The sequence below is a fragment of the Sinocyclocheilus grahami genome, unplaced genomic scaffold (genome assembly GCF_001515645.1).
Source record: "Sinocyclocheilus grahami isolate Dianchi unplaced genomic scaffold, SAMN03320097.WGS_v1.1 scaffold269.1, whole genome shotgun sequence".
NCBI classification, from domain to species: Eukaryota; Metazoa; Chordata; class Actinopteri; order Cypriniformes; family Cyprinidae; genus Sinocyclocheilus; species Sinocyclocheilus grahami.
Genome location: NW_015505448.1, coordinates 494,022 through 518,310, shown reverse-complemented (window position 1 = coordinate 518,310; position 24,289 = coordinate 494,022). Strand labels below are relative to the sequence as shown.

Below are 24,289 nucleotides of genomic sequence, written 5' to 3'. Positions count from 1 at the left end.
AATCTTTTTTCGAGTCATTTCGTTCATTTTAGCAAAATACAATTAAAATGTTACGTGTTACTTCCCTAACACGTCTACTAAAGCAAACGTTGATCACACTATTACTACAAACAATACAAAACTGCAATAAGAAACAGAACAGATTAATTCATTGTTTACCTGGGTCTTCAGTCTGTGATTAGCTCACCTCACCTCTTATCTGACAAGTCTTTGGTTTTTCCGAGTCGTTCGTTCATCACGTGACAGCCCCATAAACTTAACTAAAGCAGTCTGAGCCGGAAAGAGAATTGACTAGTTCATCTCGAGTCTTCGGGTTTTTTGAGTAGATCGTTCATCACGTGACAGCCCCATAAACTTAACTAAAGCAGTCTGAGCCGGAAAGAGAATTGACTAGTTCATCTCGAGTCTTCGGGTTTTTTGAGTAGATCGTTCATCACGTGACAGCCCCATAAACTTAACTAAAGCAGTCTGAGCCGGAAAGAGAATTGACTAGTTCATCTCGAGTCTTCGGGTTTTTTGAGTAGATCGTTCATCACGTGACAGCCCCATAAACTTAACTAAAGCAGTCTGAGCCGGAAAGAGAATTGACTAGTTCATCTCGAGTCTTCGGGTTTTTTGAGTAGATCGTTCATCACGTGACAGCCCCATAAACTTAACTAAAGCAGTCTGAGCCGGAAAGAGAATTGACTAGTTCATCTCGAGTCTTCGGGTTTTTTGAGTAGATCGTTCATCACGTGACAGCCCCATAAACTTAACTAAAGCAGTCTGAGCCGGAAAGAGAATTGACTAGTTCATCTCGAGTCTTCGGGTTTTTTGAGTAGATCGTTCATCACGTGACAGCCCCATACGCTTTAACCAATGCAGTCTGAGCCGGAAAAATAATTGATTAGTTCTTTTTTTTTAAATTTTTTTATTGAAGATATAACATTAACAGGGGATACAGTCATAGCAATAAAATACACACACCCAGAATACAAAACAATAAATACATAAAGAAAAGTTCTTTCATCTTGTTAGGTAACAGAAACTTGTCAATACCGGCCCATATTTTAATAGTAGAAAGAAAAGGGTCATTTATTTTCCACTTATAAAATGCTTTAGGATGACAACTAAACTTCTTAATAAGGATTTTTCTAATCCAGAAATTGTTACATTTAACATTAGAAAGCTCCAGACCTCAATACAAATTTTTGGCATTTCACATTTTGAAGATCTATAACAATTTGCCCTAACCAAATGTAACAGTTTAGGTGAAATAGAATTAATAACCCATTCATACACTAGGTGAGGTATCCACTTTTGCTGTGGATTTCTGAAAATTCGGAATAGGAATAGAAGTTACCATCCTTTTTTAACAAATCTAAAACAAAAATTACACCTTTGTCAAACCAGTTTTTAATAAAGACAGATTTTTTTTTCCACGCAGCACATTCTGATTAAGAATTGATTAGTTCATCTCTCGAGTCTTTCAAATCGTTCGTTCTTTTGTCACGTGACGTGACAGCATTGGATAGAGAAATTAGTTCATTTACAAGCTTCCTTACAAACGGGTGCATAGTTATTATTATTAGTATTATTATTATTATCATCATTATTATCAAATTATTATTTACTCTTACAGTTATGTGATGCGTTTCTGGTCTCAAATTGTAGCTTTTTACTTCTTACAGTTTCTAAATGTGTGAATTTCTGTCATGATGGTTATTTTCCATAACACTGAATGTTGTAACAAAGGTAATAAAGAGTTGGTTATTATTATTAAGTCTCTTTCTGGCTCAGTCTGCATAGGGTAAGCTTAAGGGTCTGTCACGTGATGAACGATCTACTCGAAAAACCCGAAGACTCCTTTAAGGTACTAACATATACAATTTAAGGGTAAATAAATTAGCTTTTGTAACCTAGCGTATACTGCTCCAGTGACAGCTTTGTACCTTTTTTTTTTCCTGAGTGTATGACTTAATATCAAGAAATAAAACTCTAAGGATCTTACCTACGTGATTTGAATCTATGCATAATTTCATGATATAGGTCTTCTGTTCACAAACTCTAGAAATGGGTCATTATAAGCTCATAAATTTGGATATTCTTTGCCCGTAAGAGTTCAGTTTTGCTCTGCAACCATTTTGTTGTAACGGTACAATCAAGCGTGTACAAATTTTTACTTTGTGCAGCATATTTGCTAAATCAGTCAGACAAATCTTCTCATAAGAAGAGTAAGTAAGTGCCTGTGAAAGGAGACCATGGTAAACTAAAGTGCACAGTTGTGTGGTTTACCACATTAGAGACAGCTAAACTAACACTGTCAACTGTGGCAACCACTAGTGCAGTAACAAATCCAGACACTAAACTGATGTGAAAACTACTTTATTCACATTATATCAGATTAAAGCCCAATGTTTGTGTCACTGGTTCTAAATCCACAAAAAGTTGCATAAAATGCTTTCCAAAATTGCAGGAAAATACCACAGGATAGCAATCACATTCAGCTTTTATGTTTATCAGATGCTGGCATAGCCTAAACATTACAACATGAGAGAACATTTAGGTACAAGATTCTCTGTAGTACTGTACACTCAGTATGGAATCTGTATTATTTGATCCAGTATAAAACATTACTTGCACACAACATCAGCAGTTGCGGTAAATGATAAGCAAAATTAGGTCTGAAAAGAATCAGCTCACTTAGGTTTATCAGTTAAGTTGTCTGTACAAAGATGATTCTGAAAAGTACACAAAGATAAGGCACTTTATCATGTACAGTTGAGAGCTGTTACACAGTACAAACAGCAACAATTACAAAATGTCCTGTGAAAAAAAAACTGCAGGCGAAAAGTGTATAGAAATGCACACCAGCATAAAGTCTACCGGTGAATACGTTCATGATCTTTCCTTTCTCCTGGACAAAGACACATCAGTAATTCAGTGCTCGAACCCTTTGAAGATCCAACTTTTAATACTAAGTACAATAAATGCATTAGAAGACACAGTCAAGAGCAAAACACATTCTGACTGAACAATGTCATTTGGCACTAGAAATGAAAATCTGTCATCATTAACTGCTAGATATTCTGAAGAATGTTTTTGGCCATACAATGAAAATCAATGGGGTCCAAAAAACATTTGTTAAATTATCTTCTTTTGTGTTTCACAGAAGAAAGTCATACAGGTTTTGAATAACATGAGGGTGAGTAAAAGATGACAGCATTCACATTATGAGCAAAAATAAGGCATTGCGCATTTAAAATGGGAAAAACCTTAATTAACAACTGTGATGTCACAAAATTCCCATCATTGGCACATCCCATTTCCTAATGAGTTATATGAGATCAGCGCTGATGATGTGCATAGATTTTTGGCTTTTACAGTCATTGGCAATTACAAAAATTAAGTAATGCAGAATTAATCCCATATCTAAAGTGGATGAACAATTTGCTATATTTGTCAATCTAGGGGAAATAACACCATATTTATATTATACAGTGGGATCCAAAAGTCTGAGACCACTTATGAAAATGCTTCTACATCATGAAGTGCCTTTGTTTCATACTCTTCAAAACATATATAGAAAATAAAAAAGTAAAATAAAATACCTTAAATAAAAAAATGTATATATATTTGGGCTCAGTAAGATTTTATTTTTGTAAATAAATTAATATTTGTATTCAGCAATGACGATCAAGTGGCTGTAAAGACTTTCACAATGTTTTCAATCTTTGTTTCATACTCTTCAAAACATATATAGAAAATAAAAAAGTAAAATAAAATACCTTAAATAAAAAAATGTATATATTTGGGCTCAGTAAGATTTTATTTTTGTAAATAAATTAATATTTGTATTCAGCAATGACGATCAAGTGGCTGTAAAGACTTTCACAATGTTTTCAATATGCACCAAATCAGCATATTAGTATGATTTCTGAAGGATCATGTGACACTGAAGACTGGAGTAATGATGCTGAAAATTCAGCTTTGCGTCACAGGAATAAATTACATTTAAAATATAAAAGTTATTTAAATTGTAATATTTCTCAATATAACAGTTTTTACTGTATTTTTGATCAAATAAATGCAGCCTTCGTGAGCATAAGAGACTTATAAAAATATTAAAACAATCTTTCCGACCCCAAACGAGAGTGTATATATTTTAAATCCCAGATTTTCAATGGCCTCAGACTTTAAAATGCCACTGTAATGTTTTGTGAAACTTTAAATATACTTTATTACATACATTATAAGATATAAATCTGGACATTTGCACTCTTTTATTAAAATATAGAATGCATTGGACTGAACCAAACGAGACATTTTCCCCATACAAACACCAAATCAACATCTCATCGCTCCATCTTCACCTTCCTCATTCACTATCCATTAGGTTAGCGATATTCTTGGCCTTATCACATTATAGTGACTGTGCTACTATATCAGCTACTCGTCACGAGGCTTTCAAAAAGATTGCGCGGCCGTAACATGAGACGGCTTGCAGCATGCAGGACGCACGGTTTGCAAAGTCTGGCTATGATAATATAACACCAACACGCCAGTATTAACACTGATATTTGGGGGGAAAAAAGGCACTGTAACAAAACCAATAAGAAATGATATGCATAAATAAAGGTTCACTGTACATTTCGAAAAACTGCTTTGTGAAAAGCTGCAGCAAGAGAGAGACGGTCTTGGCAAAATCAGACTCGTAAATACAGTTTTGGCACATGAAAGAGCATGTTTACACAGTACAATATAGCCATAAATACTTTCTTTTTTTCAAATAAATAACAGTCTTAAAAATGCTAACCACTACAACACTGGATTAGTACATCTGCTGACAGAGCTGAAGGCCTTCTAGTCAGTTATTTCATTATTGAAGCTGGTGTGGTCCGAAATGCAACGCAATACTGTATATGTTAAGACTATTCACATCAGTCTTCTCTGCATTGTAACAGTCGTATCAAATAGGGAGCGCGCAACCAACAAAGTACGCTCTGAAAAAATATTTGCATTTGCTTTACGCTTGTCTCTAAGGTACTACATTGTTTATGAGATATTAAAGAGATTAAATTAAAATTCTGCCATCAATTACTCACCCTTTTTGTCGTTTCAAACCTGTATGCATTTCTTTTTTTTTCTGTTGAACACAGCAGAAGATATTTTGAAGAATGTTGGTAACTAAACCGTTTTGGCATTGACTTCCATTGTATTTTTTGTCCATAGAGTGGACGTCAATGGGAACCGGAACGGTTTGGTTACCAATATTTTTCAACAAACAAAATATCTATTATGTTCCATATTATGTTCCACACAAAAAATTAAAGCCATACAGGTTTGGAATGACATGAGGGTGAGTAAATGATGACAGGATTTTAATTTTTCACATAACTATCCCTTTAAGCACCAGTAAATGTATATAAGCTGGTAAAAACAAGGAAAATAGTTAAAAGATGGAAACATGTTGTTTAAAAATGAAGGCAAGTTCAAAGGTAGCAACAAAGAGAGTTAATAAATGACCAAGGATCAGACATTCTTGGAAAAAACAAATGAGGAAACGCCTTTCTTTCACCTGCGTTCGAAGCTTACTTCTGAATGCATGACTGGACTCGTTTCGGATGACCTAAATAATCGCATATTCTTTTCAAATTCAACAACCCTTTAAAATATCATTTCAGATGATGAACAGACCATCAGATGCTCTTGGTCCTCTGATTTGCGTCTATCATGGACAATTTATTCCTATTAACACCCTTTCAGACCCCTGGGTTATTTTTGGCAGTCTGACGATGCGACAGCAGAGAAAAGTTTAACCGTATGCAAATGAGCAATGCAGCAAATACCATAATCAAAAAAAAAAAAAAATTGACGACATTAAATTTCAGACACACACATTTTCATTTATATTTATTTACAGTTAGTAGATTTAGTGCTTTATGCAACATTTCTATGTATTGTTTAGTTCAAGTTTTTCATCTAATATTAAAAAAAAATATTTTGATAGTTTTTATTTAAGTTAATGACATAACCCTGTTACACACAATATAAAAAGTTTAATAAAATGAAATATTCCCAAATTTAATATACAGGGGTGTGAAAAAGTGTTGGCCCCCTTCCTGTTTTTTTATTTTTTTTGCATATTTGTCACACTTAAAAGATTCAGATCATTAAACAAATTTTAATATTACACAAAGATAATGCAAGTAAATACAAAATGCAGTTTTTAAATGATTATTTATTTTATTAAGGGAAAAAAGCTGTCCAAACCTGCCTGGCCCTATGTGAAAAAGTAATTGCCCCCTAAATCTAATAACTGATTGTGCCACGCTTTGCAGCAACAACTGCAATCAAGTGTTTGCGATAACTGGCAATGAGTCGTTCACATCGCTGTGGAGGAATTTTGGCCGACTCTTCTTTGCAGAATTGTTTTAATTCAGCCACATTGGAGGGATTTCGAGCATGAATGGACTGTTTAAGGTCATGCCACAGCATCTCAATCGGATTTAAGTCCGGACTTTGATCTGGACTTTGATTTGGCCACTCCAAAACCTTAATTTAGTTTTTCTTGAGCCATTCAGAGGTGGACTTGCTGGTGTGTTTGGGATCATTGTCCTGCTGCATAACCCAAGTGCGCTTGAGCTTGAGGTCACAAACTGATGGCAGGACATTCTCCTTCAGGATTTTCTGATAGAGTGTAGAATTCATGGTTCCGTCAATTATGGTAAGTCTTCCAGGTCCTGAAGGTGCAAAGCAGCCCCAGACCATCACACTACCACCACCATGTTTGACTGTTGGTATGTTGTGACAACAATATCACTAATGTGGCTTGTATGGGAGGGTTGCAAGAAAAAAGCCACTCCTCAAGAAAGGCCACATGCAGTGGCTGCATTTACACTTGGCATTAACATGCGATCACCGTGATCCGATCAAGCAGATCGGATCATCAGTCAATCAGGACACGGCGCGTTTACACTTGGCAACATCAGCCGACTAATCGATCTGGATAACCGATCGGATCTGTCTTTCCCACGCAATATTTAAATAAGTCAAAGTCGACCTGGGTTTTCTTTTGAAAACTATTTTTAGTCGCGGGACATTTTACAAATCAAAATAAATGTACGAGTCTCACTAGCGCTCTGTTCTTCCGACAGATCAGGGGCGGTGTTTTGCGTGATGTCGACCTGCGATTGCAGACATGATGGCTGGATTGCTTTTACATTACACTGAGATTCGATCTCAATGCGTCCTTGACTACCTCTGGACCAGGACATGCTGATCAGATAACATTCCGATCAGAAGCATGTTTACACTTGTCTTTTCAATGTGTATGTGGACAACATCTGGATACAGGTCGCATGTTAATGCCAAGTGTAAACGCAGCCAGTCACAACTGAGCTTTGCCAAAACGCACCTTGAAGATTCTGAGGCAGATGAGACTAAAAACTGAATTATTCGGCCTCAACACGTTATGTCTGACGGAAATCCAATACAGCTCACCATCCAAATAACAGCATTCCTCCAGTAAAGCATGGAGGTGGTGATATCCTGTTATGAGGGTGTTTCTCTGCAGCGGGGACTGGAGCACTTGTCAGGATAGAGGGAAAAATAGATGGGGTAAAATATCGTCAAATTCTTGAGGAAAATCTGCTGCCCTCTGCCAGAAAGTTGTCAATGGGAAGAAGGTTTAACTTCCAACATGACAATGACCCAAAGCACACAGCATTTATTAATATTGCAAAGTCTAGATGTTAGTTAGTAGAGACATATCCCAACAGACTAAATGCTGTAATTAAAGCAAAAGTTGGTTCAACAAAATACTGGTGATCCTTTTTCCAACTCACTGATTCTGTTTTTTTCTTTTTTCTTCTGACATGTTGGTGTTATATCTTTCACTTGGATGCTATAAGTTGCACTGAGTAAATACAGCTGGATAAATCAATAACTGTGTCCATCTTCATTTCAGGCTGCAAAGCAACAAAATGTGATCATTTTAAAGGGGGTGATTCTTTTCTGTACCCACTACATATATAAATATATAACCAAAATAACTTAAAAAAACAGATCCAAAATATTACATATATGTGAAAAAATAAATAAATAAAAATAAATCAGGACATATTTCTCACTATATAAACAAATACGTTTTATGTTATATGCACCAATATAGCATCATGATAATCAGCAATATATACCTACATATATTTTCTTAACACACGCAAGTAAATAAGCTTCTGTGAACATTTTCGAGCAATAATGCAAATTAATTGTTGAATCAGTTTCTGAACTGATTCATGAACATGAATCCAACTGACTCCACTTTTGCTACCGAAATTTAAAATCAGAGACGCTTTTAAAATGTCCATCTTATTAATTAACAAATAAAAAACCTTCAATATTCAAATATCTTGTGAATAGTATATCACCCAGCCATACTTGTAACTACTCAATAATCTTGTTTTTTGATTTGGTTTGCGAGATTGTTCACCTATTGCTCTGGAAACGGCGTAGGTACCATTTACCCGCCAACAACCAATGAAAGCAATGCATCCACCCAGATCCTCAATTCTTTTCTTCTCATCCTGCACAGAAACACAAGCACAAACATTCAAGATACAGCCTGGAGCTTTCGCAACAGCAAACCCCTATATTTAGCTAAATTCAGAGAATAATATCTTTATTTTGTCTCTCCAGACGTTTAAATTGTTTGCATCCATTGCATCATTATTACTCTATGGCTTAAGTATTTATTTTGCAAATCATGTGCAGAAACGCTGATCTTAAGTCAGTCAGTGTCTCTAAGGACCATTTCTGATGCTTTTGGCATTCAGTCGCTGTAGTATGTATGCAGAAAACACTGCTAATATTGATTCAGCACGTGGTCAGCAGTCGCTTCCTCTGTCTCACATTTCAGCTGCTCACAGAGAACAGACGAGCATCTGATACGCTCTTGTGGTTCTGTCTCTATTGGTCAGCAATGGCTTGTAGTGTGTCATACCTCTCTCTCAGGTTTGTGTGGCTCCATTAGGGTCACTGGTTCTCCCTGTCGAACCAGCATAGCTTGAGAGTCACCCAGCCAGGAGACAGTCAGGCGATCAGAGGTCAGTAAAGCCGCCACACCAGTGCTGCCGCTGCGCAGACGCTAAAGACAAAATAATGTTTAGTTTGCCATCCTGTGGTAACTATGAGTGTGCCACATCATTTTTTTTTTATAATTATGATTCTCATTACTGTAATACAGTATACTATTTTACATTAAAACAGTACTGTGATAAAGTTTAAATCAGCATAAATCTTTCAAATCAACAAACTAAAATCAGTGAATGCAAATACTACCCTCATTTTCAAAAACTAGGGCTGTCAGTTGATTAATTTAAATCTAATCATGATCTGTCAAATAATTTAGCAAATAAATCACAAATGAAATATTTTTGTGCTATTATGCTCAAAATTAACTACATTAAATTAAATAATGAACTTAAAATATTTTATCATTTAAAATCATTTTTTAATTATAAAAAATATTTAAATAATAATAAATTCACATTCTAACAATATACTTGTATATAATATATAAAACTTATTTATATTTAAATTTTAATAGCTTTTCATTGTGTTGTGTTCAAAATTAACTGTGCTAAATTAATTAAATAATATACTGTATATAATTTCCATTAAAATTTAAGTAAAACTAATTTCATCAAATAACACGGTTAAATACATAGTCAAATAATTTAGTACATAAATCACTTTTTATTGTGCTATTATGTTCAAAATTAATAGCTCTAAATAAAATTATGAATTTAATAAAATATAATAGAATTTAATCAAATAATTTAGCAGACTTTTATATTACAAAATAGTCAAATAATAAATCATTCACATTTTAACAAAATATTTTGTCAATAATTTCACAATGAAAAAAATTTTTCATTTACCCATTTATATTTAAAATACTGTACAGCCCTACTAAAATATTTATTTTTACCATTTAATGACACTTCAGTCAACTTATTGAATTCTGTATAATTTAAGTATAGGTAAAATGAATTATTGTATACTTAAACTGATCGTGCCATTGAAACAGAAAGTAATTACTCATATCCGTACCTGTGGAGGACGACAGATGTGCAGCAAGCCTGCACCGTTTCGTTATCATGCATTTAACCACAGGAGGAACACGGACTATATTTATCTGTATTTATTACAGCATAGGAACATTCAATACACATAACCGTTACATCTCAAGAAGTGGGAGAGGTGTGAAGATTTCTTTCCATCGTGAATTTCCACAAAATGCACCAGCTTGACAAATAAGGGGAAAGATATTATAACTCTTGAAACTGATTGTGCACAGTGTTTCAGAAGCAGATGCACTGAAAAAAAAAACCTGTTTAAAGGAAAACAAGTGTACACTTTGAAGAAAGCCATCATAAATGTCAGCTTGCTGTATTTGACGATTTTTTTTGGTAGTGCATGTTTAAAAGTAGGTTTGTTGTTTCATTTATTTGTTGCACATATAAATCGGAGATCACACTGAAAATCTGCTGTTTCTTTGTAAATGATTTGAAACAAGAAATAAAAAAGTTATAGAATTTAAAAATATATAAAATCTTAAAAATATGAAAATGTAAAATGAGAGGAAATATATAAGATATACTTAAGATATTTAAGCTCAGAAAGCAAATCTGTGCTTTGAGCATGTTAACGCCTTCTAAAAACTACTAAAGGGATCATAAAACCGAGAAATCTAAATTCCCCTGATCTTTTGACATATAAGAGGTCATTGTACTATAAAAACATCCTGTAGGTTTCAGAACTCAACTTTCTCGTTAGTCTAAAAACAGCTTATATTGAAGGCAATCTGTCAAAATGACAGGTTGTAGAATGTGCCACTTTATGACGTAATAGTGTGGCTAAGCACCGCCTCCGCAGAAGAAGATCAACGCCTGCTTCTACATCACTGCCTGTTTAGCTCCACCCACTGATTCACACATGTACTGTAAATAATGAGAGAGTCAAGCGCAGATCTATGCAGGAACCAAACAATAAAGATGGCAATCTTTGAATTGCCTTCCTTCTAATCCTAACATTAGGAAAGAGTGGATGAACTTTATTTTTAATGAAGTTCCAGACTACATCAGTAAGAACTTGGTCCTTCGTTCACTTCATTTTAACATGGATGCGTTTACAAACAAGGCATAATTCGACACAGGATTTTCAGAAAGATTGAAACTAAAAGACGATGCTGTGCGACTATATTGCATCAGACGGTAATGTCGCTCCACACAAGCCTGAGTAACTGTTTTTATTACGTGATCACTATTCCTTTGTCTATTATTACTGATCATTTCAGAATCAGAATTAGCTTTATTCGCCAAGTGTGTGCAAACACACAAGGAATTTGTTGTGGTTTTTTAGGAGCTCTTGGTACACACATACATACATGACACGAGAACAGAAAGAACAATTAAATAAGACTAAAGAAAAAAAACAAATAAATAAATAATAATGTGGTAAAAGTACATTCAGTACATATCATTTGATATGTACTAAGTATTTATGTGTTTTTAACCTAAATCACAGCAGCGCCAATCTGTGAAGGATGTAGGCTGTCAAACATGCTAATAATGTACAGTATGTGGAAAATAATGTTTTTTTTTTAAACCGCATAAACATTTCATTACACCAAATGCACAAAATAATGTTCTTTTTAGCAGCATCATATGACCCCTTTAAATCAGGATTCAAACTGACAAAAAAAATTGTTAAATTAAAATTGTTAAAATGTAAGCATTTTCACTAGTGGTCTCAGACTTTTGGTGGTTGTTCTTACCTCTCTCTTGGCTTTAATCTTGAACATGTCATCTGTTTGTGTGAAGGAGCTTTTGAAGGCTGTGGCAGCATCGCTTTTTAGTGCCTCCTGCTGGCTGAGTACGATATGCAGGTGAGTGGCAGCATATGTGGCAGCATCCACCCCTCCGTGTCCATCAAACACAGCGTAATACTCTCCATCCTGTAGAAAACAAACAGAAATCAGATTCATTCCTCAGAACCAATTATTCTAAAAAGTCCATGCAGAAAAGTCATTAAAGACAATCAAATAAAAATGGACTTGAATTGAACATGCAACATTTTGCATTCTATATAAAAGGGAAATATGCATATTCAGGGACGGGTCTGGTTAAATATCTACGCATGCATCCCAACAACAATGCAAGGTTTGAGGTGGGGAAGCCTCACCTGCAGTCCCAGAAGCTGGTTAAAATCTTTCAGGATTATGTGACGGTCCTCCATCTTTCTGCGAGTGTTTCGAATGGCGTGAACAGAGCAGCTGTGTGTCCGTGACGAGGACGACCCGGGACTGGGCAGCTGTTTCTGCCAGGCCAAACACACCTCTCTCAATTTATTAATAAAGAGGCGCTGCAATGGCTCAGACTGCAACACTGCACAGTTACACAAACACACACTTATCATAATGCTACAGTGTTTGAACAGAGCGTCATAGAAACCACACATTTAGATTAGAATAATGTAAACAGTCAAAAAAAAAAGCATGAACTGCTACTTTTTCCCAGGAGAGATAAGTTGTCAAACATAATGTAAAATCTGTAAAAACTTCATGTACTACTTTTGTTTGAACACCAGAGGGTAGCGATGCAGCTGAGATCATTAAATTATCATTGCAAATTGTTTATATTTATTCATTAACTGTAGTATTGTCAGCATATTAGTCACATATTTGATATAGTAAAGCAATTTTGGGGGGATTTGTTTTCTAAAGATACATTTATGTTAAGACCACAAGAAAAAAAAACAAGATGGAGAAATAATGCAAGGCCTCTTCAGAATTTGCAATTCAGCTTGGGGCCACCAGCATTATGGAAATGTTTTAAATTATGGAAATATTACAAAAAAAAAGTGATTTTCTTTTTTTTTTTACATTACTGTATTATTTTTATATATTTATTGCTTGGTTATATTTTTTAGTTGTTCAATGCTGTATACATACTGTATAATTTGACAATTATTTTTCCAACTTATTAACTTGTATCAAAAGGCATCAATTTAAACATGACAATAACCCTACATTTCACAAACAGAAAAGAACAAGAACCAAATCAAGTGAATTACTCACAAACAACTTCCTGTTCATCTTCTGGTTGCGGTTCAGGATCTTTGGGGCAGTAGTGAGGTGAAAGGTCATCTTTAAGCAGTTCAGTGACAGCAGCATTGCACATCGCTGCACCCAGCCAGGATGGGGCACTTCTTTAAAACATGTCAACAGTGTGACAATAAAACATGCACACTCAAATGAACTCACATGACTGTACAATAGCTTGTAAAAAAATTTTTAAAGTCTCTCATGCTCACTAAGGCTGCATTTATTTGATCAAAAATACAGTGCAAACAGTAATAATAGGGTTACAATATTATTACAATTTAAATAACTGCTTTCTATTTGAATGCATTTTAAATGTAATTTATTCCTGTGATGTGAATTTTCAGCATCATTACTCCAGTCTTCAGTGTCACATGATCCTTCAGAAATCATTCTAATATACTGATTTGCTGCTCAAGAACATTTCTTATTTAAAATGGAATTCTTTTGTAACATTATAAATGTTTTACTATCACTTTTGATCAATTGAATGCATCCTTGATAAATAAAAGTATTAATTTATTTTAAAAAACCATGGACAGCAGTCTTACTGACCAAACTTTTGAACGGTAGTCTACACAGTGTGTGTACAAAATGCAATGACTAGAAACAAACGACTTTTCTCCAAATGCTACTCATGCATTTTCAGAAACCGTGGAGTAAAAGCACATCTTGCACTAGTGAATTTGCTCTGGTTTTGGATTAGATTTAGCACTTTGCCTGCTGGAGCAACAAGTGGCAAATGGCCCGACCACCCACTCACACAACACGTCTATTTAAAAGAAGCATTTCGGCTGCGTGAGATGTTATCTAACGACATAACAGCAAGATGTCGGAAAACACTCCCTTGTCCTACTTGACAAGAGCTGCGGCAATGAAAATGGTTAACCCTGACAAATCTGCACTGTGCAGACAGCTGAATTCGGCACAGCTTCCAACAAAGAGGAAATTAAGTCTAAATGTCAGGAAGTGGGTATAACAATAGTGATTTCACAGACAGGAAGTCTGCCCTGAGAAATGCGTCAGGGGAGAGAGAGAAAAAATACAGAAAGAGATAAAACAAAAACTTGAACATTTCTGCACCAATGTTTTCACTTAACGCTTGGATTGCCACTGAAAAACACCAAATCTCTTAATCAGCCCATGCATAGTGAAACGTGCTGACCTGGTGCAAATACTGTCAGGAAAACAGATCATGCCAGACAGAGAGCGAGAGAAAGCAAATGGGAGAGAGAGAGAGAGAGAGAGAGAGAGAGAGACAGGAATGAGAGAACGCTCCTCCTCTGGTTAAAGAGGACAGGTGTGTCGCAACATTTTTTTTAAATCCTGTACATGTTTTAAGAAAACGTACAAAGTAAATGGACATGTAAACACAAATATAAAGCTGTATCTATAGCTGAGAGAGAAGAGTATGTCATTCAACAGGAAACATAAACACAAATCACCCTCTCTTCCATGAAAACCTTGATTGGGGTTTTCAAACTGGCAAACGGGACCCCCAAAGGGAGTTCATGGAAAAGTTTAGAGAAAAATTGTGGACAAAACTCAAAATTAAATAAATAATAAAACGTAAGACCTAACTAACTAAACAAATTAACTGATTAAAATAATAATTGAAAAAAGTAAATAAATATGATTCAAATAAATAAAAATGTGGAAACCTCCAGGGACTCACAAGGGAGTGGTGGGGTATCCGTGGAAACGTTTGGAGAAAAGCAGAGTAAACAATGCAACTCTAAGTAAATAAATAAATTAAATAATGATTAAAATAAAATAAATAATTTAAGAAAAAAATAAAATAAAAGAACCCCCAGAGACCTTGAAGGGAGTTTTAGAGGTTCTGTCGAAAAGATTAGAGAAAGACAGTGTTTAAGTTTAAGTAAAAATAATAAATAAGATCAAACTAAATACATAAATATACTGAGTAAAATATTTTTACAAATTAGTAAAATATATTTTTAACAAACATTAAAATCAAAAAAAATTTTTAAAGAAAAATATATTGATAAATAATTATAATATAATAATATTCATAAACATAATATTTTAGTAAATAATACATAACAGTACAGTAGAATTAAGATATAAGATAAATATTATTTTATACACATTTATAATATTAATTTTCACAATATAAATTACATCTTTTTATATATTAAACTACATAGCTGTCTTTTCAATTAAAGAATGGGGTCCCTTACTGATCATATATGGGGGTCCGTGACACCTGAAAGATTGAAAACCCCTGATCTACATGATATGCACATAACAAACCTGGCTGAGAGCAGTCGGAGGCCAAGATCCAGACTCTCTCCCTTCACCTCCTGCATAGAGACTTTGCGGCTGAGTGGACTGATGGGGAGCGGGTCCTCCGTCCCAAGCGGGTTTGGAAAATCCTCCAGAAAACTCTTGAGAAACTTCCCAGCATCGCCTTGCTCCACGCAACTCATTCTGAGGGTGGACTTGGAGCCTCTACCACCTTGAAATCTTGAATGCAAACTTCACATATGAATCTACAAATAAAATAATAAAATGAATAAATAAATAAAGCAATACACAAAACCACCTTCACCAGAACCTGTCAGTGTTGTAAATGTAATTTGCCTCTATCAGTTTAAAGCAAATATGTTGCTACGGTAATAGTACAGAACAGAATAGAATATTTAGATATAATAAATGTTTGATATATACACTTTTCTAAGGCTTGTGTTTTTAGGTTCATACAATAATCCATGCAAAATAGAATGTGAGAGTGTTGGCCAATCAGAACACTCGGAGGCGGCCCTCTGTCAACATCAACCAATGACGTGCGTTTGGGGCGGGGCTACCTGTTTGTCCGAACTACAAACGTCAGGGAGTTTTTTTTTTTTTAAGTTTACGCTTGATGATTATTCAAATGTAACGAAAGAAAACATATGCATTGTGATACCACATTTTATCCGTAAAAATGTGACAAGTCATATACTTTTCCGCCTTTTAGATTGCAAACTACAAACAGTAAATATTCTTCTAAATTACAGAATGTATCTAGTATACATAGTACACTATCTTACGAGAAAGTGCACGCACTGAAATTTTTTTTTTTTTTTTTTTTTTTTTTCTCCATTGTATATGCAAAGACGCTTTAGATGGACATAGAACAACTTTTTTTATTTTGTGCATGACTGATGACTTAATACTGCAGTGTTTTGTTTAAATGTAAAACCAAAAACGTTATCCAAACCTTTTATTCTTAAACATGATATTGATGGACAAGTGGCGCCTTTTCTTTTCATTAAAACTGATTTTTTTTTTATTGTCTTAATATTGTTTGCATAATGTGATCTCATTAGTTAAACATTGTCAAATGTTGTTTATTATATACTCGGTCTGAATGAAATGAAGTGCAATTGAGTGCAAATTTGAAAATACAAGTAAAACACGCTGTTAAATATATAATAAAATAAATAAATAAATAAACTTTTTGCTAGTTTAGGCATTTCTGTGTATTTCAGATCATGTTTAATGTTTGTTTTTTTTTTGGTGTAGTTTACATCAAGTGATTTATCGTGTATTTATAAACGTAATGTTGTATATTGTTTCATATAGATGTGTGACTTTTCTATTTGAATATATTTTAAAAAGCAGCTGAATTTTCAGCAGTCATTACTCCAGCCTTCAATGTCACATGATTATTCGAATAGAAAAAAGTTGTTTTAAATGAGTATTTTCACAATATTAATGTTTTTACTGTATTTTTAATCAAATAAATGCAGTCTTGGTGAGCATGAGAGAAATGCTTCTTTCAAAAACATTTAAAAAAAAAATCTATTTAGATTTAGGTGTCTAAATCTCTCTCTCTTTTTTTTTCTTTAACAAATGATGCTTTGAATAAAAATACAGCACTGACTCTGTTAATCTAAAACTTTATTGCCATTTTCTCTTTTTAGTTTGCACTTTAAGACTTATTAAGCTGGCTTTGATTTTCTACCGCAAGACAAATAATCTTTACAAAACATTCTACACAAAATATGCTGCCAAGGCTGCCATTTTATCTTTAGGCTTTTTAGGATTCCCCATGGGCCTCCTCCCTCTTCCCTTCCCTCTGCGGGCTCCTCCGGCCCGGAGCATGGGATGCCGCATGGTCGCATGTTTCAGCTCCACCAGATCCTGGAACGCAGGATCGCAAAACACACAGCCAGTGTGCTGCGTTTCACCTTCAGGCAACGGAGAGCGTGTCTTGTTGAAGTCCACTATGACCAGGGAGGCTTCGCAGGAATCACAGCTGTCCTGGGACACCTGCACTTTATGGGCCTGCTCGAAGAAATGCACCACAACGTTGCATTTGTTGCAAGCCATCCGCCACTTTTGACCCGAGGTGGGATCGAAGACCAGGACGCCCGTCTCACATTCAACGCACTGACTAATGCCAAGAGAGTTGAGGGAGTGCTGACAGGAAGGGTGGGTGCACTCATTACAGCCCATCCCTGACCGAAACAGAAAGAGAAATTACATAATTAGGGCTATTCTTCAAGTAGGAGAACATTTACATTTCTTTGCTTGATTTTTCTGTTCCAACAAGTGTTAAAAACATTTGAAAACATTTCTCTATCTTGGGCTGTCCTTTTTACATTGCCTCTATGATAAATTTAACACATAACATTTAAGAATGGATATATTTTATATTATTAAATGAGAATCAGAGCTTTCTAGTCTCTCCTACCTTTCTTCATGTCTCTGAAGGGAGGGTTGCTGAAGCAGTATGGACACACAGGGTAGCTTTTGCCACGAGATCCCGAGGTCCACAGCACCAGCTCAAACTCATCCAGAGGACACTTGAGCTCTTTGTACAGCTTAATGGCTCCATTCTGAGGCAAACTGTAGGTCTCGTCACAGTGAGAGCAGTGCAGGCGACTGGGTTTGGCCTGGGGGTGATTAAAAAAAAACAAAAGACCAATGCGTAAAGTAACGTTACTTTATATTTGACACTACATCATGATAAAGCTGTAAAAAGCAATCTGGGTATCGTCTGACTCAACTTTTTGCAGTTGTAGAATACATTTTATGTGCATTTATTGGAACATAATATTTAATACTTATGAAAATATGTCAATAATACTTTTTTTTAGATGTTGCATTTGAGCTGACTTTTTAGTAAATAACGCTTCTCCATGTTAAAATTCATAATTGAAAAAATATTGATGGTGGAAAACACAAGTCAACCACCAGCATTTACTGAATTGCTGATATATTTCAGTTTATAACTTCATTTTCCACATATTTTACCATCCAAAATGAGGACGTAACTGTAAAGACCTCTATACTGTGGCTGGATTTCACTCAGTACATTTGGCTTGAGAAAATCAGCATTAATCTCACTTATGCAAGCGGTGGACATTGAAGCCCATTGAACAGGGACATAGCTTAAGCTCTAATTTGAATGATGAGGGACATTGATGAATAATTTGTGAGTTATTCCACATTCAGATGGACACAGGACAACATTTAGGTCAAATGCTTTCGTGTTGAAGGTCATTTTCATGTGCGCATTTATTGGCAGAAAGGACAAGAGAGAGATGAGTCTGCCTAAAAGCCCAAAGTGCATCAGCGTGGAAAAGAAATAAACCACGTGATTTACAGTAGCATGGCCATTCAGATGGTAATTAGGATCAAAGTTAGTGTGTGTATGCTCTGGGACATATTAAATGAGCCATCAAAAACTTTAGTTGCATTACTCACTGCGCGTAATCAACCTGACGTCAGATGTTTAAAAACTGTATTTCTGATGTGCAAAAGTATTGTGGGTATGGATATGTGTATGGATATACTGTTCAAAAGTTTGGGGTCAGTAGGATTTCTTTTAAAGAAATGCCTTGCCTACTGTTTCGTATAAATGCTGTACGTTTAAACTTTCTAGTCATCAAAGAGTACTGAAATAAAATGCTTCACGTTTTCCACAAAAATATTAAGCAGCACAACTGTTTTCAACATTGATGATAGTAAGAAATGCTCCTTGAGCAGCAAATCAGTATATTAGAATGATTTCTGAAGGATCATGTGACACTGAAGAGTAATGATGCTGAAAATTCAGCTTTGATCACAGGAATAGATTACATTTAAAAAATACTAAAATAGAAAAGTTATTTTAAATCGTAATAATAGTTCACAATATTACTGTTTTGTTGCATTTTTTAATCAGATAAATGCCATCTTGGAAGAGACTTCTTACTAAAAACTTATCGACCCCAAAAGAAACATTTGTTTTCACAGTACACTGAACTATTACTTGAAAAGATCAAGGAAAATTCCATTTCTCTTTGCATGACTCCTTTAAAATGTTATCTCTTTTTGTTTGTTTTCACAGTATACAGATCATAGCATGTACAGACATCGTTTTTAGCTGCTTTCTTTATCAACTGCACAGCACTCAAGTCAAATGATTGCAACACCATGTCTGGGGCTTTGATTCATGACCCTGACCCTACCATTACCTCCTGATTGACCTGTGTTAAAGGGTTAGTTCACCCAAAAATTAAAATTCTGTTATTAATTACTCACCTTTGTGTTGTTCGAAACCCGTAAGACCTTCGTTCATCTTCGGAACACAATTTAAGATAATTTTGATAAAATCTGAGGGCTCTCTGACCCGCCCATAGACAGCAAGGTAACTACCACGTTCAAGGTCCAGAAAAGTACCAAGATGACCGACAAAGTAGTCCGTGTGACAGTGGTTCAACTGTAAAGTTACAAAGCTACGAGAATACACGCCACACGCTCGCATCATTGTACTGAGACGAAAATGTGGAATAAAGTTGTTATTTTTGTTTTCTTTGCACAAAAAAGTATTCTCGTAGCTTGCGCCGACAGTTGTGCATGGAAGCAGTTCCGGGCGGATGACCTCTGAGGTCAGCATTGCACATGTGCCGTTGAGTCTCGTGAAAACCAACGTTTGTTAACAGGAGCAAAGGAAGCAAAGTTTCCTTACTTTAGCAAAGGAAAACCAGTCTCCTCTTGGCTTATATCGAAATCCTCCGTCATTCTTCTTTACAAATCCTTGTTTTGTACTTCTAATTAGTGACCGTTGTTTTGTTTTGATCTCTCCCCTGCGTTTCCGTGTGCATCACTTCTGAGCGGACAATTGTCAAAGACAATTTTTAATATAACTCCGACTGGATTCGTCTGAAAGAAGAAAGTCATATACACCTAGGATGACTTGAGGGTAATCTATCGAATCTATCGAGAGTAATTAAAATTTTTGGGTGAACAAACCCTTTAAGAAGTGTTTTTTTCTTTCTACATGTTATCGTAAGGGTTTTTCCCATTATTTTAATTTTAGTTTTAGTATAACATTATAATACCATTCATATTTTTACTTTTTTATAATTTAAAGAAGAAACCAATCCGATGTATAGTTGACATTTGAGGCTTAATACTATAGAAAAGCACTAAAAGTTTTTCAGTTAGTGTTTTCAGTTTGTTTATTTTCATATAAAAATACGGCATGCAGTTGCATTAAACAATCGTATAAACATTATTCAATGTAAATTGTGATAATCCTAATTAATAATCGCAATTACAATTTCAAGGGAATAATCTACAATTATGATTTTTGTAAAAATCATGCAGCCCTACCTGGGTGTATTCTATAATATTTTTGTGCTAGACAGTTTCAATATCAGACATGTAAATGTGAAAATACGCAGTCTGACAGTCGTACCCAGCTCGTTCTCAGAGGCAGCTCTCATGGGTGTGATTGGCGGATGGTCTCCTGCATCCACTCCCTTCCTTGGCCTGTTAATGCCCTCAGAAAGCAGAGCTTTTACCTGTATACACAGACATAAGCATTTTTCATAAGACAATATTAATCATTTGACATCCTTTTTAAATGCCATATCAGGATTAAAGGCTATAGAAATTATTAAAAAAATATAAAAAATAAAATAATACAAATAAGGAAAGAGCTCTTCCTCACCATTTCACCCCATAAGCAGCTGTTGGCCTGTTGTTTGAGTGTGCCCTTCAGGTCAAAGTTTTCAGGGTAATGTGTGGTCTCTGTGCGAGGGTAGCTGATGAAACCCTGTGTGTAGAGATGCTCTGCTATCTGCATAGTGTGCTGGGGACTCATTCCTGAGAAATAAAGATAAAATCACATTTGCACTACAGTCAAATTATTATTATTTTTTGGGATAAATGCGGTTATTTATTCACACAACGCTTGCATTTTTATTCATAAAAGAAACCTGAAAAAATGTATTAAGCATCACAACTGTTTTCAACATTGATAATAATAAGAAATGTTTCTTGAGCAGCAAATCAGCATTTCAGAATGATTTCTGAAGGATCATGTGGCACTGAAGACTGGAGTAATGATGCTGTAAATTTAGCTTTGCTGTCACAAAAATAAATGACATTTTAAAATAGGTTAAAATAGAAAATAGTTATTTTACATTTTATTAATATTTCACAATATTACTGTTTTACTGCATTTTTATTCAAATAAATACAGCCTTGGTGAACATAAGAGACTTTTTTTCAAAAACACCTTACGAAGCCCAAACTTTTGAACAGTAGTGTGCGTTACATATTTTCAGTCTAAATTATTAGCTAACTAGTTAAGTTATTAGTGTAAAATAAGTTCTGGACCATATAATATCACACCCACCCAAAGCAGAGCTGGCCACTCTTAACATCTCCACTGTATTCAATGCGATAGGTCTCTGCTTGGCCTTCTCTTTCTTAGTCACCGAGTCGACCTGCAAGAAAAGTCAATAATAAAAATAAATCACGCAGTTACACCTGAAGAGCTTCAGCACATCCTGCACCTCTGAAATATGAAATTACATATAAAGGAAATAATTGAGATACAAATACATACTTTAGCCTCCTTAGCAGTCTTTGCCATGTTAACAAACATTTGACCAACATCTCGGTCAAAAACTCGCACTCGGTCCCAATCCAAGGTGAGTGGCCTGTCCTTGCCTTTAAAAAACCTGTGTGCACAAAAATGAAATATGCAGAAAATCAAGAATGTAATGCGCTATAATAAACAGCTATTTTTGTCAGAATTTGTCAAATTGGATTTTGTAATTTGAGCAGTAAAGGCCAGAACTGACCTTTGCCTGTACAACCCAGTAGGCTTCAGGTTTGAAGGACTGGATCTTGTCATGCCGTTCCACACAGAATCCCAGTGTGGGAGTCTGACAGGGACCGAACGAGATCAAGGAGGAGTCCAAACTCCCATATTTCCCTTGGAAGTATTTGGTCTGGAAACTAAAATTTAGAGATAATGGTGTAAGCACCCAACTATCATATTTTATTAGAACAGTTTGACAAACGCACTACTGAGATCAGTAAGAAATGTTTTTTGAAAGAAATTAATTTTATTCAGCAAAGACATTAAATTGACAGTAAGTGATTTAAGTGACAGTAAATACATTTATAATGTATTATAATGCATGTTATAATTCAACAAAGAATCCTGAAAAAATGTATCCGGGTCAAAGACGTTAAGATGTCCGCATCGAACGAAATTTACAAAAGTGATTTTATGTCCATAGAAAGCACATTAAATGTAAGTAAAGTGTCTACTTTTAAGGTTTCAAATGAGTTTTTGGAGAATAAAATGTCAAAATTTGGTTGAAATAATGTTACATTGTCATTCAGTGTAACACAACATTTATGTAAAAATGCAAACAACATGCTTATTCTGACGTGTACATATTAAAATATATAAAAGAATAAAGGGTGCATATAAAATTTTATTGTGTTTTAAATGAGTAAAAAAGTATTACTGACAATCAATTTAAAGCAGTATTACACTTATTGTTTTTATGCTTAAACCCTTTTTTGTCTTTGACCCATCCACAAAAATATTAAGCAGCACAACTGTTTTCAACAATGATGTTAATAATACATTTATCTTGACCACCTAATTACCATACTAAAATGATTTCTGAAAGTTCATGTGACACTGTCTTCACTGAAAATCTGAAAATTCAGATTTGCTATCACTTGAAAAAAATACAATTTTTAAATATACCAGAATAATAAAAAACTATTATTTTAAGTTGAAATAATATTTTATAATATTACTGCTTTTATTATATTTTTTATTAAATAAATGCAGACTTGATGAGCATAAGAAACTTTTTCAAAAACATTTGAAACCCCAAACCTTTCAAAAGTTGTGTATATTGCACAACACAAGATTGTATTGTAATGGTATGAATAAAAAAAAGAAATCCAAGCAGGTCTGCTCTACCCAGATGACCGCTTTCATACCGTGTGAAAGCACAGCCGATCCTGAGGTCCAGTTCCTGACGTGCATCTACAGACAAAGCCTCGTTCTTGTTGGGTTCTCCGAGTCGGGTCATGGCGTTACAGATATCTGTGTCTGTGATGGAGCTAAACTTAGCCCGATAGATTGTACACTCATTACCGTAAGACTTATTCATCACAGGCTGGATGGCATCCAACACCTGAGACGGTACAACACAAACACATGAAGAAAACGCACACTCAAAAAACAAAACAGGGCCGAACACTTCAGCCCCAGTTATATGGACAATCTTAGGTTGCATTTTCTTTCAACAGATTCAGACTCGCCTCAAAACAAATGTTCTCTCCTTCTTTGTCACAGTCCAACCACAGGACGACATAGTCACAACCTTTTGCTTCAACCTGTCAATAAAAAGCTACTTCGTTATTTAAAGATTTATGGAAGAGTTTTTAAATATGTTAAGACTACTGTTAAACTTAATTGTTGAAATATTGTTATTAAACTAACCATAATATAATTACATTATAGAATATTTCTAGAATAGAAATTATTATTTAATATCTAAATAAATTCTTTGACAGGCTTACATGTTGATTTTAAATTTTTAGATTTTAGTTAATCTAAATGTTTAATTATTTTAGACAATCGATACACCATAATCAGTCATGTAATGAAAGGTAAAGTCACCTGAAGGAATTTGACCATATTTAGTTTGGGGTTTGCTTCTTCTCAGTCGGAGCTTTACTGAACAACTCAGCTGGATCAACTTTATCCCAGTTGTTATACTTTCCTGCAAAACATTAAGGATAGGGAATAATACAACAAGTCAAGTTTGCATTGTCTTGCGCATACAGTTACAGATTTTGCCTGCATTTTCAAAGCAGTCC

The 24,289-nt window shown here is 34.8% G+C and overlaps 2 protein-coding genes across 2 annotated transcripts; both read right to left on the bottom strand.

Moving 5' to 3' along the window:
* Positions 1-8,381: 8,381 nt before the first annotated feature.
* On the bottom strand, positions 8,382-15,653 carry LOC107599632 (protein phosphatase 1F-like). The gene is made up of 6 exons (XM_016291283.1): positions 15,419-15,653; positions 13,121-13,251; positions 12,226-12,428; positions 11,819-11,998; positions 8,981-9,124; positions 8,382-8,564 (listed from the first exon to the last, which is right to left on the bottom strand). Exons 1-6 carry the CDS (start codon positions 15,592-15,594, stop codon positions 8,382-8,384), a joined length of 1,017 nt encoding a protein of 338 aa, XP_016146769.1. The 5' UTR covers positions 15,595-15,653.
* A 1,388-nt stretch (positions 15,654-17,041) lies between these two features.
* Positions 17,042-24,275, bottom strand: LOC107599631 (DNA topoisomerase 3-beta-1-like). The gene is given in 12 exon segments (XM_016291282.1): positions 17,042-17,610; positions 17,847-18,048; positions 20,833-20,946; positions 21,096-21,250; positions 21,786-21,876; positions 21,999-22,102; positions 22,227-22,393; positions 23,405-23,601; positions 23,729-23,803; positions 24,090-24,124; positions 24,127-24,187; positions 24,270-24,275. Coding segments are annotated over 12 exon segments (1,674 nt in total). The 3' UTR covers positions 17,042-17,143.
* Positions 24,276-24,289: the final 14 nt, after the last annotated feature.

What these genes read in the sequence shown, in the direction of transcription:
- LOC107599632 (XM_016291283.1), bottom strand. Translation starts at nt 15,594, where the DNA reads ATGAGTTGCGTGGAGCAAGGCGATGCTGGGAAGTTTCTCAAGAGTTTT. An exon ending in CTCCGACTGCTCTCAGCCAG is followed by an intron (nt 13,252 to 15,418) that starts GTTTGTTATGTG and finishes CATGTTTTAAAG; the next exon opens with AAGTGCCCCATCCTGGCTGG. An exon ending in AGATGAACAGGAAGTTGTTT is followed by an intron (nt 12,429 to 13,120) that starts GTGAGTAATTCA and finishes GTAACTGTGCAG; the next exon opens with TGTTGCAGTCTGAGCCATTG.